Here is a 17,069-nt window from a genome sequence, read left to right as displayed (position 1 = left end):
CAGCAAAAAGTACCAATGCCAGCTTTGCTACTTTGCTAAACTACTTCCTCGGACCCTGCCCGCACTCTTGAACGACCTCCTCTGCTTCGTCCCCGACCCCGGAGTGGACCTGTCCTCGAACCGACGATGCGGTACTTGTCACCGGAGTGTAACGTTAGTCCTCATCAGAGTCAACAATGTTTTCATCATGGAAACTCTTACATGCAAAACACCGTATATGTTATGACTCTTACACGAAATTCACCTTCATCACAGTTTAACTGATGGTAATGGAAAAACGTGTATCAATGCAACCTAGCTTTGCCTTATAAATATAGCTCGTTACCTATAGCCTAAATATAGCTCGTTACCGAATCAAACAAAATATATTTTAAACTTTACCAGTATCGATATGCTAGCTTGATAGTGAGTACTAAAAGCCATCATATTTGTTTATATTCATAGTGATAAAGTTAGGTATTTTATTACATGTGATTCTGACATGATGTCACTGCATGCACTGCGCTCCTTCCTCTCCGCTCGTCTCAGGTAAACAAACGCGTCTTCAGCTGAGCCTGAGCGGTCGGAGTCGCGCGTTCATGTGTTTTGGGGGCGTGGCTTTGGAAGGAGCCCAGAAGGGAGGGGGTGGAGTGAATGGAAATAATGACCTGTGTTTACAACAGTCGTGAGAGGTCTACAGACACTCGATTTTTATACTTTCTTTTTCAGAGTACTTACATTTTAATTATGTATTGGTATATAAAGACAGTTTAAACAAATTTGGAATGTTTTTTTTTCTGAACAGGATTACCTACCCTAGCTTTAAATCGATTTATCACGATTAATCGTATCTATCATAAAAGTTTGTAAATATGTATGTTTTTTTTGTGTACTAATATATATATATATATATATATATATATATATATATATATATATATATATATATATATATATATACTTTAAATATATTATATTAACACTGAATAATCCAAAGTTTTTTTTTTAGTTTCTCTACCTTTACCATAAAATGACAATTGACATTACCTAAAACTATGATTTTTTTTTACTGTGTGTGTTAAGTAGTCTACACACACATACACTCTCTCTCTCTCTCTCTCTCTCTCTCACACACACACACACACACACACACATAGGACATAACAACATTAAATGTCATATTAACAACATTAAATGATCAGCTGTTTTTTATTTCGTAGCAAATAGCTGCTTTTAGCTTTAGCTTTTAGCTACTTGTACAATAAATGTTAAAACGTACCATTTGATAAAGCATGTTTTTAGAAAATGATTTTACCCTTATTGAATTTTTTATTGTTGTATCAAATTACATAATTTTGTTCAGCAAGACCTTTGAAACTATAATATAACAGAAATATTGAAATGCTTTACTGTGGTGTCAGACTGTTTATCACAACTTACCTCAGAACTTCCCGCCAGAACAGAACAGCTCTGGACCGTTGGACGCGCGCGGACCGGAAACACAGCGACACCAACTGGATATGTGTGTCATAACATCATAACACACCTAAACCATATTAGACATTCTCTGCCTAAACAGAGTTTATCCCTGTGCTAATGCTAAACCAAACACTGAGCAGAACGTTAAAGGGTTAAAGGACCAAATCTGCACTTTGCTGGATGTCCATGAGAGCATATGTTCAGAAGATGAAAATGACTGACATCTGTCACTCATATGTGCTCAGAGGGCCATCTGTGTGTGTGTGTGTGTGTGTGTGTGTGTGTGTGTGTGTGTGTGTGTGTGTGTGTGTGTGTGCGTGCGTGTGTGTTCTGCGCATGCGCTGCAGTGGTGACGCTGTCTGTCATCTGTCTCCATCTGCTGGTGACTGAAGGAAACACCACAGCTGATCCCTGGGTAATAGACTGAAAAAAATAGGGTAATACTAGAGGTTTACAAAAGCGATGTGTAACATTATTATTATTAAAACAATAGGAATATATTAAAATACAAATTAATCGAAATAAAAGTATCCTCTTTCTTTCAGTGTTTAATTTTGCTCTGTGGTGTTTTAGAGGAGTTGCTGTAACTGGAGTCTGTTCGACTTATCTTGAAGAGTAAACTCGTTGTTTTGTCCTGAAACACACATTGTCTGTTTAAATTGTAGCTGTTGCTTTAGTATATTTCAGATCATACTCAACAATTAGCCCACTTAATGTCGAAGCACGTTGGTTTAATAAAAACTAGAGTTTTTAGCATTGAAAGGATCAAACAAATTCACATCTGTATTAAACAGTTGGACAAAATTCGTTTTAATATAAAATACTCTATCAAATCTAAAATAAAAATAAAAAGTCGCTTGTTTAAAGCAAACAGAAAGCGCTTTGAGAAGTGTAAAACAATAAAACCATAACCTCTAATTTGATATCAAATGCTGAACCGAAAAACAGAGTCATAAAGGAATAAAATAACTGTAATATCGGGAATCATCAGATGCTGAAGACGGAAGTTAATGTAAATATTTTTTTGAAGTGAATCGAAAGTGCTTTTTACGAATACCCGCTCGACACGTGACGTCACATCTCCGCGCTGCTGTTTTGGCGCGCTTTATGGAAGTTTGAATCGTTAGAGTCACACACACACTCAAGTGCAGCGATGGAGCGCGTGAACACGAGCAGTGTTAAAGTATTCCTGAGATCTTGCAAGGATATGACTAAGGAGACTCGCTTTTTAATACAGAAGAAACTCATCAAGTACTTGAGCAGGTGATATTAGTGATATTATGCGATTACGATGCGATGTGCCAGTGTGTGGGTGATGAAGTGTGTGGGTGATGAAGTGTGTGGGAGTGACACAGTATCCAGAGGTTCAATTGTAAAAAAAAAAAAAAAAAAAAAAACTATTTTGTGTGTGGATTAAAGAATAGGAAAAGAAATAGGCATTTAATGTAGAAATATTTTTATATTTTTATATCATTGTAGAATGTATTTCTGAGCACCAGACTCTCTCTCTCACTGGCATACGGACACACAATCCCTGCATGCCAAACTATCTAAAATGGTGCCTTCGAAGGGCACTGAAGTTTTTAATCATTATCAACATATTTTTTGATAAAACTAACTATAAATGAGTTCCAGATGACACTTATTTTTGAGCCCCACACTTTTAAGCGCTTCAAAGTTCTAACTAGAGCGGGGTCTGAGCCCTAATGTAGTTTGTCCAAGGGCATTTTAGTGTGGCGTAACAGCTTTACTGACTTAAAAAGGAACTTTGTTGTTCTTGTCTAGCCTTAATTTACTGAAGGCTATGGATGTTAGGTAAATGTTTATTAAATTCATTCACAAAATTATTAATCTTATGCCTAATATAATGAAAATGGCTCTGTTATTTGTTTCTTCTCCTCTCACATTAAATCACATGTATTATATAGGCCTATTTTAAGTGCAAAATGGTGAAATTAGAAAAAAGTTGATTAGTTTGCCTGATTATTTTTGTTGTTGTTTAACCTTTCTCAAAACAGCTATATCAGATATGAAATGTTTAGATTAGCTACTTGCACCTTATCTCGCACTTTATGACCGTTATCAGCTGGAATTCGCTCTCAGCGGCTCCTGTGAACATAAAGCCCGCCTCCTTTAATTCGATTGGTCATTTCAAACATTTTGACGTTAGTGAACGGTGACAGACCAATGACAGCTCAGATGAGAAGATTTTAGTGCTGTGCATTAAATAAATACCTTTGCAATTGATCCAAATGATAGCATGCAGGATAGATTAGGGAAAATACTCGTCCAGAACGGTTACTCGTTATCAATCTCACGTATGCCGTGTCTTACTGAGAGAAAACGCTCTAAACTTGGTCCTGGAGGGCCACTGTCCTGCAGAGTTCGGCTCAAACTCGCCTCAACACTCCTGTCTGGATGGGTTTAGTATGCCCAGTAAGACCTTGATTAGCTGGTTCAGGAGTGTGTAATTGGGGCAGGAGCAGGACTGGACACCCAAACGATTCAGCACGCGAGTAAACTGTCCAAATCATTCAGACTGATTCACCCACCAATTCAACGGAGACTATTGTTTTAAAGGGGTCATATAATGGTACATGCACTTTTACAAGTTGATTGTACTGAAATGTGTGTTGGCAGTGCCTGTACACAACCATCATAAAATGCTAAAAATGCTAAAAAAAATCTCCTTATGTTTTCCCCTGTCTCAAATCAAGCCGTTCGATTTTGTGACTTCACACGGTCGGACGCCCCTCCCACGATTGTTGTCAATCATACTCCGCGCGCCATTGTTGATACGCTGGAGCGCTGTCTATGAGCAGAATGGCTCTAAGCGATTGTGGTGTTCTGTTCTTGGGTGTAATGAGGAACACAGCATCATGTTGATGTTCCTAAATCCGACCCGCTGAAGTCGCAGTGGCTGAGTTTGTTTTCGAAGGGAATATTCCCCAATATCAACGTCAATGCTTTCATGTTTGCATGAATCATTTCACACACCAGACTGCTTTACAAATGAGGGTCAGTAAAGCTGGTTTTGCTAAGAAGCTGCTCCTGAAAAAAGGACGGTACCAACTATTCGTGTTCCTGCTGCACCTCCAGAAGAAGAAGTGAGTGTAACGCTTTATTAACCTTTATATTAATATTTATATTAATCTTTGTAAATCGTTTGCTGCACGCTTCACGATGAATGCGGCTGTTTACACTCAGGGTACATTACGGCATGTTTTCTTACAATACTAATGAGAATTTTTAATTAAAGTATATTACAAACTTTTAATTTAGACCCTAAAGAATCATATTAGATTGTACAAAAATGCCATTATATGACCCCTTTAACTCTGGTTTAACCTGCTGTGCGTCTGTTCACTGTCCATCATGTGCTCTAACACTGCAGCATCAGTCGATTCATTGACTTTGAACTGGCGTGTTATATATGAAGAATATTGTTATTTCTGGCTGCCTTTCTCCGTTTGGCTTTGGTTGCCGTATTTATGAGCTTATCTGGCCTTTGAAAAAGTGAATGTTTGAACTCTGGTGTATGCTAAATGAAAACAGGTGAACAGGTGTATGAATGTGTCTGCAGGTGTATCTAACCCTAACAACTAATGACCAACTATAATTTGGATATAATTTTTGCTATTGTACATACATGTTATTCTTCTAACTGTTTGTCTTTGGTTAACACAGCTGGAGAAGAACAACAGGGAGGTTGGAAGACACAGTAGAGGAACTACAGAATGGATATGGAAAGAAAACGGCATTAAAAAGGATCAAATCCATAGTGAAAAAAATCAGAAAAAAGCATAGGAAATGTAGGAAACAAAGCAAACGTAGGAAAAGATTGATAATTTACTTTCTTAGTAGTCAATATGTTACTCAATCTTCAATAAGCTTTTTGGTTGTGTATTTAATTGTTCATTTTTTTAACAGATGGTGACGTTCAAATGCTGAGCATTCAAACCCATCCTGGAAACATGATAAATCAACAGCCTAACAACCTTCCACAACGACAGCATAATAATAATAATAATAATTCTACATCACTCAGACAGCCATTAATTCAGAACCCTAATCAGCATAACGTCACAATTGACCAGAGGAATGGCGGGTCAATAGTTGCTCCAATCATGGTAGAAAACACAATATATGGTGATGTTAACATCAGTGCGGTGAGTGTCTGATAATTTAAGAAACAGTTGCTTAGTTAAGAAATGATTTGTGTTTTATATATATATACAGGGATGCACATAAGTGGTGCGCAGGTGCGCATGCGCTACCCAATTAAACAATGCGTACCAGATGAATTGCCGCAACCCTCATTTGCGTACCTAAGATTTGGGGATAGATAGGTGCGCAATCTGTGGTGTTGGATAGGCCTCAGAACTAGAGATGCGCGGATGGGCTATTTCATCCGCAATCACATCGCAAAACTCATCATCCGTCCGTACCAACGTTTTTGACCAATTTTCAAAACCGTACCCGCCCGCCATCCGCTGATTAGGCAATGCAAGGCGCTGCTGATGACAGCCGCGAGACTAGAAAACTCTCTTACCTCAGAATATCAGCAGTGAACTCCGTCTCCGATCGGCGCACATGGACAAAAATAAATAAATTATTTAAATAAATAAATAGCCTAAATTAAACGAACTTCGGCAAACCTGACCGTACAATATTTTCATTGTAGCCTAATAGAAAACGCATTTTGGCACATCATTTAGGATTTTTCGTTGGTGCGCCATCAGCTAGCCTATGCCTACAAAAGACAGATGAAATTTAATATTAATAATTGATCCATGTCGGTATACACAGCCTAATATTTTACACTTAGGCTATAATTAAAAAATAGCCTAAACAATCAAGATAGCCTATTTACTTTTTTTATTTATTAAAACCAGGAAATTGGTTAATGAAACATGGATTAAAATTAAGATACAATTAATACAAAACGAAATTCGCTTTAAAGAAAGGCTTTGTGCTTTCTGTTTGAGGTCTCTGTGAAAGTTTGAAAGTCTTTTAGTGCCGCGGCGCTTTCAGAGTGGTCGCGTCCGTAATGGAGAACTGTCACTCACGTAAGATTGTTTTTTCCTCATAAATGACAAAATACTTAAAAAAAAAAGACAAACCATCAATTAAAAAAAACTAAATAAAATATATATATATATATAAAAAAAGGATGGATTTATAGCGTTTTGGGGGAAAAAATGGATGGATGACCTTCTATTGCCTTTGTTTTTAATTCTCCTTTTTTGAGTTTGTCATGTAAAGTTACCTCCTTCGCCGGCGTTGCCATCTCTGATAATAACAAGCAGTCTGCATAGACTCGACTAGGCCATATTAGCCTACTGCCTGATAGAAATTTGACTATTTTAAAGTGTGCTTTTTTTTTTTTTTTTTTTTTTTTACATTTGGATGTAGGTATAGTCAGATAACAATATTTAACAATATTATGCATCCCTCTAATTTGTTCCTCCCGTGAGGTGGGTTAAGGAAAAAATGCATTTGAAAATGTGAGGACCAAGCAACAACCCCAGGTTCTCCCCTGAGAACATGACCAAAAATGTTATGTGCACCCCTGTATATATATATATATATATATATATATATATATATATATATATTAGGGCCGGGACTCGATTAAAAAAATTAATCTAATTAATTAGAGGCTTTGTAATTAATTAATCGAAATTAATCACATTTTAATTGCATATAAATTAGGGCTGTCAATCAATTAAAAATAATTGTGTTGAACATGTTATTGAAATTGTTCAAATGTTCAAAGGGTGAGCATTGAAATAATTGTGCCTAGCAAATAATCAATACAATACAATTGAACATTATTAAATTATTGAACATTATTAAATTATACATTTAATATTAAACATTAAATTATAAACATTATTTACACTTGCTTTACAGGTTTTTAACATTACTTCGAAAATGCTGCAATTTAAAGTTTGAGATGTTTTTCATCTGTTTCAGAAAGTATTTTTAGACTTTTGTTTTTTCAGAATAAAACTTGTTTTACAATCTTGAGCATGTGTTATATTTTTATTAAATGTGTTTAATTAAGCCATTGCTGCAAGTAATTTGACAGTTAACAATATTTTAGTGTACAGTTAATCACAAATTCAGTCAGCATTGTCATGACTCATTATTCCATGATGAAAGGTAAGACGGTGAAACAACGTCACGATATCAATGTTGATTCAATTTGCAAAACCGAAGCATAATTCAACATTGGTTCAACGTCAACATACAATCTTTATTCACCCATATTGAAAGAAGAGACGGTGAAACAACGTCACGACATCAACGGTGAAACAACGTCACGATTTCAAGTTGATTCGTTTTGCACAATCGAAACATAATCCAACATTGATTCGACCTTGGTCCCTTACGTTCACCGGTGAATCAACGTTGAAATGCCGGCTGTTTTTTTATAAGTAAATGTTCCAATCAATGATCCAGGCAGCGCCAGCGCGTTCTCGTCTCCCTCCTTAATTTTAAAGTCGAATGGTGGCTAGAACGGCTCCAGGTTCAAAGGTCAATATGGAATGGATTAATCTGCGTTATTTTTTTTAACGTCACAGCCCTACTATATATATATATATACACTGCTCAAAAAAATTAAAGGAACACTTTGAAAACACATCAGATCTCAATGGGGAAAAATATCATGCTGGATATCTATACTAATATGGACTGGGTAATGTGTTATGAACGAAAGGATGCCACATCATTTGATGGAAATGAAAATGATCAACCAACAGAGGATTGAATTCAAAGACACCCCGGAAATCTAAGTGAAAAAATGATGCAGCAGGCTTGTCAATTTTGCTGAAATTTCATTGCAGCAACTCAAAATGGTACTCAGTAGTTTGTATGGCCCCCACGTGCTTGTATGCATGCCTGACAACGTCGGGGCATGCTCCTAATGAGACGACGGATGGTGTCCTGGGGTATTTCCTCCCAGATCTGGACCAGCGCATCACTGAGCTCCTGGACTGTCTGAGGTGCAACCAGGTGATGTCAGATGGACCGAAACACAATGTCCCAGAGGTGTTCTATTGGATGTAGGTCAGGTGAGCGTGGTGGCCCTTTAATGGTATCATTCCTTCATCCTCCAGGAACTGCCTGCATACTCTCGCCACATGAGGGCGGGCATTGTTGTGCACCAGGAGGAACCCAGGACCCACTGCACCAGCATAGGGTCTGACAATGGATCCAAGGATTTCATCCTTTCATCAAAATAATTAATTATGTAAATTTGTGATGTAATGAAGAGGAGACCCCAGGAAGAATAGCAACTGAGATTTCAGGCGCTAATGGGGATCTTAATAAATGAAATGAAATGAAATCCCGATACCTAATGGCAGTCAGGGTGCCATTGTCTAGCCTGCAGAGGTCTGTGCGTCCCTCCATGGATATGCCTCCCCAGACCATCACTGACCCACCACCAAACCGGTCATGCTGAACGATGTTACAGGCAGCATAACATTCTCCACGGCTTCTCCAGACCCTTTCCTGTCTGTCACGTGCTCAGGGTGAACCTGCTCTCATTTGTGAAAACCACAGGGCACCAGTGGCGGACCTGCCAATTCTGGTGTTCAATGGGAAATGCCAATCGAGCTAGAGGACGTCGGGCCCTCAGGCCACCCTCATGAAGTCTGTTTCTGATTGTTTGGTCAGAGACATTCACACCAGTTGCCTGCTGGAGGTCATTTTGTAGGGCTCTGGCAGTGCTCATCATGTTCCTCCTCGCACAAAGGAGCAGATACCGGTCCTGCTGATGGGTTAAGGACCTGCTACGGCCCTGTCCAGCTCTCCTAGAGTAGCTGTCTGTCTTCCTGGAATCTCCTCCATGCTCTTGAGACTGTGCTGGGAGACACAGCAAACCTTCTGGCAATGGCACGTATTGATGAGCCATCCTGAAGGAGCTGGACGGCCTGCGCAACCTCTGTAGGGTCCAGGTATCGCCTCATGCTACCAGTAGTGACACTGACCCTAGCCAAATGCAAAACTGGTGAAAAACAGTCCAAAAAGATGAGTAGGGAAAAAATGTCAGTGGCCTCCACCTGTAAAACCATTCCTGTTTTGGGGGTTGTCTCACTGTTGCCCATCTAGTGCACCTGCTGTTAATTTCATTAACACTAAAGCAGCTGAAACTGATTACCAACCCCCTCTGTTACTTAACTGACCAGATCAATATCCCAGGAGTTTAACTGACTTGATGCTATTCTCTGATTAAAAAGTGTTCCCTTTATTTTTTTGAGCAGTGTATATATATATATATATATATATATATATATATATATATATATATGTGTATATATGTATGAGCTTTTTTGTTTGTTTTTGTTTTTCAGCCTCTGGTGTCTCACCCTACCTCGGTAAACGAACATGGTAAGAGCTCTTGTTGTAGAACACTGTGCATTCATAAGCGTGATGCTCCTGTTAATAATATGACTTTCCAACTTTGTCCTGATTTTTAGAAATTTTTCAGAATGTAAGGAATAAGATGAAATCAAGAATGCTGCTTGGCGCTGAGAGGACTTTGGAGGGAAGTGCACCACAGTCAGTCTCTCTAAACAGGATCTACACTGAACTGTTTATCATCAATGACGAGACTGACCCCATCAACAGAGAACATGAGATCTGGCAGATCGAGACGACACATGATTTAAACACATCAGCTCAGAGACTCATAAACTACAAGGAAATCCTAAAGCCGCCCACAGATATAGCCATGAAGACCGTTTTAACCAAAGGAATTGCTGGAATTGGGAAAACGATCACCGTTCAGAAGTTTGTCCTTGACTGGGCGAGCGGAGAAGCCAATCAAGATCTAGAGCTTGTGTTTCTGCTGCCGTTCCGAGATCTGAACTTGCTTGAAGGAGAAAAGAGTCTAGTTGACTTGCTTTGTGTCTTTTACTCTGAGTTAAAAGAGGCGAGACTCTCTGAATGGATCTGTGATAGGAAAGTTCTGTTCATCTTAGACGGTCTAGATGAATTTAAAAAGGTTTTGAACTTTCAAAGCAGCCTTTTGTCGGATGTAACTAAAGAAGCTACAGTGGATGTCCTTCTTGTAAACCTTCTACAAGGAAAACTGCTTCCATCCGCTCACCTGTGGATCACCAGCCGGCCGGTCGCAGCTGGACAGCTTCCGAGGGAGATCTTCTTACGTGGATACATCACACAGATCCGAGGATTCAGAGACGACCAAAAGGAGGAGTACTTCAAGAAACACCTTGAGGATCCAGAGCTATTCCAAGACATCATCTGTCACCTAAAGTCTCAGAAGAGCCTGTGGATATTGTGCCACATACCTCTGTTTTGTTTGATTTCAGTGGTTGTTCTTAAAGACATAATTGCAAGACAAAATAAAGATAGGAGCATGCCCTCAAATCTGACGGAAATGTACATCCACTATCTGCTCATTCAGACCGGGTTGAGCCATGAAAAATATCAAGGGAAAGAACTGTCACAACAGGACGCTCTCAAGCAGCACAGAGAGCTGATTATGAAACTGGCAAAGCTGGCATACTGGCAGCTGAAGGAACAGAACATCGTCTTCAGAGAAGAAGACTTGATGGACTATAACATCACTGTTAATGAAGCGCTTCAATATCCTGGTGTCATTACCTGTGTCACAGAGTGCAAATTTGGATATATCAGGACAAAACTTTTCACCTTCGTCCATCTCAGTGTCCAGGAATTCTTTGCAGCCTTGTTTGTGTTTCACACATTTCTATCAGGAAACCAAGACTCCCTGAATTTAAAAACAGCCAAAAAGAGGCAGAAGTCTCTGTGTGATTTTCTCAAAGATGTGATTGATGTGGCCTTGGAAAGTGAAAATGGACACTTGGATCTTTTTATCTGTTTTCTCTTTGGGATTTCTTGCGATTCCAGCAGAGATCTACTTGCAGGACTCCTGCCTTCATCACGGCCCAGTAGTTCAGATGATCACAAGAAGGTGACCACGTACATTAAGTCTTTGAAGAGGAAAGATCTGTCCTCTGAGAGATGCATTAGTCTTGTCCGTTGTCTCGTTGAGCTCAAGGACACGTCATTTTTGCAGGAGATGCGAGATCTTGAACGCTCGCGGTCCAAAGAGCCCCTCACACTGTTCCAGTGCACGCTTCTGGCTTACCAGTTTGTAATGTCAGATATGAAACACGATGAGTTTGACCTCAGGAAGTACAACATCACTTCAGAAGGGTTTCAGAGATTCTCCCCAGCCATCACAAGCTTCAAAAAGGCTCTGTATGTATTAAGATGTAGTAAATGTCTTTAAAATGTATCATATGATGTTCTTGGTTAAAACTGAATGTACGTTTGAATGCATCACTGACAGGTTCAAAGGAAGCGGATTTACAGAGCAGCACTGTGAGATCTTGACGTGTTACCTAACGTCACCAAACTCTCACCTGATTCATTTTGATCTGAGTCACAATGATCTGGGACGGTCCGCTCTGAACCATCTTTCAACTGCGCTCTGTGATCCCAATTGCCAGATTCAGATCCTGAACCTCAGCCACAATGACCTCCAGAGTCAGGACATGGAGCTGATCAGGGATGTGCTTATAGGAGAAAATAAGAATCTGCGATGGCTAGAGCTCAGCGACAATCCTCTAGGAGATTCAGGAGTGAAGATACTCTCATCTGGACTGCAGAGCGCAAACTGTCATCTTGAAGTTCTGAAGTAAGTCAAACTAACCAGGGCTCAACGCTGAGGATTTGTTCTACTGGCCCAGTGGCTCACATTTTAACCACAAATTAAATTAATACAACTATTTTAAGTTATTGTTTTATAATTGTTTTTGATCCATGTAACCTTGTTCTATTTCATAAGGTTATGAAATAAAAAATTTAGATACCAGTGAAATTTAAATACTTCATCAATCTACTAGCCTAACTAATATAAAATTAAAACATTATTAAATATAAATATATTATAAACATTATAAGGATAAGTAAACAGTCAGTAATAAAGTGTAAACAAATAATCAATGAGCAGATCAAATAAACAAAAAGCAGGTTTGCTGTCACTTTGGCCGCATTTACATTACATGGTTCAAGTGACCCAATTCCATTGTTCCGCTCCCATGTGGCACAGATCGGATATGACCACGAACGTGTGAGCAGGAAAAAAAAAAAAGAAAAAAAAAAAAAAAAAAATCGCATGGATTCCGATATTCTCAGATCGGTTTAAGGTCTCATTCATATGAACCGAATACCTGCATTTGTGTCTGCCATGTAAGCGGACAGATTGGGTATTCCCACTGAAAAAGCGACGATGAAGTCAAATCAGGTGGACACCAACCATGATCACATGACTCTTATCAATGGCGCAATGCAGGACAAAGTCTCAACCCAATGTTGTGCTGACCTTTAGAGATGGTACGGAAAGCAAAAGCTTGTATTATCAATTCATCTGCGTCCATTGCAAATCGTGCTGTTTTTACTTTATTTTTCTGCCTGAGGTTTTCCGGGTCAGTATGTCTACCTTTTGGTTGTTTTGCCAAGTGTATACAGTGTAAATGCAGATATTGGATATGGGTCACTTTTAATGGTCATCAGAAAAAGCAGCCAACAAATCTTAACTGAAGACCTGCAGTGTAAATGCGGCCTTAAAGATCTCATGCATGAATCTAATAAATTGACAAGTATTTTCTTCCTGGACTGTTTGCGTTCACTTAAGAAACAACCGACTGTGTTTACGAGGATAGAAGAACTCAATTCGGTGTTTGGTTGAGAGAGTTCTCTTTTGCATCGTCTTACACTTGAATGGTTTAAAATCGCCACAAGACTTGTGCAATTTGTAAACTTTTCCACTAGTTCTTATTGTCGAGCCCTGCTAGCCCGCAAACAACAGGGTCTTAACACAGACAAAGGGACAATATGCTGATCTGAAAAAAACTGCTTTTGCTTCATAGACTTTCAGGCTGTCAGATTGAACAAGGAGTTCATCAGTTGGTGTCGTCTATGAAAGCCAATTGTTCATCTCTGAAAGAGCTGGATCTGCGGTATAATCATCTTGGAAACATCGAAACTCTGAAGGATGAGTACCTGTGCTCACTGAGGTACTGTAGCATGACTTGTGTCCCAAATGGACTTAAACTATGCACTATGCACTTGTTTAGTGTATGAGTTTTATAAGGTTATGTTGTCATTCAGAGTATAATATTCATGTTTAAGTTCTTGTATAACAGTGGTTCTACTCTTACCACTCTTCTCTGACTAGAACTGGAGGAGTCTGCGGTCACCAACCAGGACTCGACAAATGTGAGTTTAAACATGACCATTAATGTTTTCAAATCACCATCAAGATTGAAGGCTAAAATTTGATATGTATTTGTAGATGCTTACAAGGTGCTTTAACACCTTTTCTATTTTATTTTAATAGGTTTGTAGACATGCAGATATTTCATGTGTTTCTCTAAATTAACATGAGGTCATAAAAACCTGCCAGTGTAATTATGAATGAATTATTCCATCTCAAATTATTTAAAAAAGCATGTGTGACGGCCCGTATAGGTCAAAGAATATTTGGGGGCTCGTCCGGGATAGAAAACAAACACGTTCCACGACACAATAAAACACAGAAACACACTGAAAGGGACGTAACACATGACTTCCCAGAAGTACATTATGTCCTCTACCCACATGCATATGCTGACGGGAACCGCTTGATAATTGTTGATGCTAATCTAATAAATCTGTTTTTAGACGGCGTCACGCTCACCTTTGACCCTCAGACGGCTAATGGACACCTCCATCTGAACGAGAGCAACACTGTGGCCACTCGTCGGCGGGAGAAACAGCAGTTTCCAGATAATGCCGAGAGATTTGACACGTGTAACCAGGTCCTGTGCCGCCCGGCGCTGTCCGAGCGCTGCTTCTTGACGGTGGATGTGATTGGGCCAGACATGCACGTGGGCGTGGCCTGTGAGGGAATCGAGAGGAGGGGAGCGGGTGATCGAGCGAGTCTGGGACGCAATGAGATGTCATGGAGTTTATATTGCTCAGATAGAGTATGTAAGGCTCATCACAACAAGAAAACTGTATCAGTTCCACCAGCGTCCGTCAGGAAACTCGGCGTGTTCCTGGACCGGGAGGCTGGTTCTGTTTGCTTCTATAGCTTGAGCCCACAGATGAAACTCTTGTACATGTTTGATGCAGTTTTCCCTGAGAAACAGGAGCTTTTCGCTGCGTTCAGGATTCAGGAGCCAGACTGTTCAGTCCATTTAAGACAAGAATCGCTGTAACTATCTGTAGAATGACCTGCAATATTGACCTGCCAGACTTGAACCCACTCAGAACCAGCGGCAAGTGTTTCAACTTTTGATGAACACTGAACCTCTGATTCTCCAGCTGAAATAAACTTAAGAGTATTGTTTAATATATGACAATTACTGTAATCATGTACTGTATCATTTTCATGTGTTTTCAACCAAAACTGTTTAATTTAATAACATAAAAAAGACATGAATTGAATTGAGTCCGGTTTCTATTTATTGGACTGATTCTTCTAATCTTTTCTAATATGTGACCCTGGACCACAAAACCAGTCACATGTCGCACGGGTATATCTGTGGCAATAGCCAACAAGACATTGTATGAGTCAAAATTATTGATTTTTCTTTTATGCCAAAAAATCATTAGGATATTAAGTAAAGATCATGTTCCATGAAGATATTTGGTAAATTTCCTACCGTAAATATATAAAACATTTATTTTTGTGAGTGAATGCAGCACAACATAACATAAATGGACAACTTTAAAGGAGATGTTTTGATTTTTGTGCACCCTCAGATTCCAGATTTTCAGTAGTTGTATCTCGGCCGAATATTGTCCTATCCTAACAAACTACCCAGGGGGCAAAGGGGGTTTAGCAAACATGGGCTGCTGTAAAAGGTTGTCATATAAAAATGAAATCTATGATGTCTGAGGATCACAACCTGGGTGGACAACCCGGTCAACAAGCTGCTGGAAACTTGTAATTAGGGTCAAAACAATGCTACCTCAAATTCTGCTTTAACTCCCCAGAATCACCCAAATGTAACCCCATCATCTCACAAGGGATGAGGAGAACTCAGAAAGGGCCACAACCACAGTGTGTTTCGTTGCAAATATAGCAAAAGTTTATTATACAAGATTCACAAAAAGCACATGGGGTAATCAGAGATGGCAAAGAGAATAAAAAACAAACAAACAAAATTGTAACCGTTACAGACTACAGGGTTCCCAATCCTATCCAATGGAAATTGCTCTGAAACTATGTGCACACTCACAAGTTCAATAAACACACTTTCACTCCAAACTCCACAAGTGTAAAGTAAATCAAAGCACTACCATCTGTTCCCAAAACCTTACAGAGTAAACCACATACAAGAAAATGGGAACCCCACCGTCAGTTGTAGGTCCACAACAAACAAAACAAGAACAAAATAAAACAAAACAAAACAAACAAAGACAATTTCACAAATTAAATCAATCCCTTTGCCACTTCCATACACAAGACCCAATTCAGCATTAAAGTCATCTCTTCAGACACCCAATAAGCCACCAATGCTTTCACTAAACTAAACGGCAATCATGCATCATCTGTAAAGAAAACAAAGAAAGAATACACATTGATGATTGCCCTATAAAATATTTACAAAGATTAAAAAAAATCTTAATCATTAAAACATAAAACACAAATATAAAATAAAATAAAACTTAAAACCAAATCTCCCTATTAAATAATTCAATTAATATCAGTACCTGTATTCTCAAATATATCTGCTTAATTCTCTGAGGCACCAATCAACACCATTCCCATAAGAACACTAAAACAGAAAACAAATACAAACATGTTAAACTAGACAAACTCACTATGGTCTCATAAATCAACAACCCTTACCTTCCCACTTCAGTTCTAATCAACTTGGTTTTTCATCTGCTATTACACAGCCTTGAAAGACACCAAACAGCTTTTCCTGTTTGCCACATGATACCACAAAGAGGAAGTCTAAACAGTTTGGTTTCCCTTTATAGTATCTTAATTCATGGGATTTGTAGTCCATCCAATTTGTAGTCCTTCCCCTTCTACCCCATTACACAAACATGCTAAAAAGGTTTAATTATATTCATGAATCCTGAGCCATATCTCCCTGATACTTTATGCTAGAAACAAACTGAGCACACCTTCCAAAAGACTGGAAGATAAGCTTTCATCTGATGCCTTGATTGTACATGTAATATCTATTATTTGTAAAATAAAAATGTATAATAGATATTATAGATCCCTTTGTTGTTGTTAAAATAAACAAAATACCATGTGAAGTTAACTTTTACTAGATGATGTTAATTGTATAATATCTATTATACATTTTTATTTGACAAATAATAGATATTGCATAAATATGCAAACGATATACTGTACATACAGAAACAGAGCAGTATACAATTAACACCAGTTAATGGTAAACGTCTTTCTTGGATCTTGTTTGAATTGACAGGCTATTATAGGCTTGAAATTGAATTCCCTCTAAATGTGTTATGGGCCATGAGGACTGTCTGGTTAGTGAAAATGATCAAAATATGATTTCATCTAGTAAAAGTTA

General features: G+C 38.7%; 1 protein-coding gene across 1 annotated transcript; it reads left to right on the top strand.

Annotated features, from left to right (window-relative positions):
• The first annotated feature begins 5,426 nt into the window (after nt 1–5,426).
• LOC307150653 (protein NLRC3-like) lies at nt 5,427–14,936 on the top strand. The gene is made up of 7 exons (XM_079858046.1): nt 5,427–5,627; nt 9,825–9,861; nt 9,951–11,721; nt 11,813–12,160; nt 13,395–13,541; nt 13,703–13,743; nt 14,188–14,936. Exons 1-7 carry the CDS (start codon nt 5,433–5,435, stop codon nt 14,724–14,726), a joined length of 3,078 nt encoding a protein of 1,025 aa, XP_079714172.1. The 5' UTR covers nt 5,427–5,432; the 3' UTR covers nt 14,727–14,936.
• Nucleotides 14,937–17,069: the final 2,133 nt, after the last annotated feature.

The sequence above is a fragment of the Squalius cephalus genome (genome assembly GCF_949319135.1).
Source record: "Squalius cephalus genome assembly, chromosome: 22".
In the NCBI taxonomy this organism is placed as follows: domain Eukaryota; kingdom Metazoa; phylum Chordata; class Actinopteri; order Cypriniformes; family Leuciscidae; genus Squalius; species Squalius cephalus.
The sequence above is the reverse complement of the archived record's forward strand: the minus strand, read 5'-3'. Positions and strand labels throughout refer to the sequence as shown.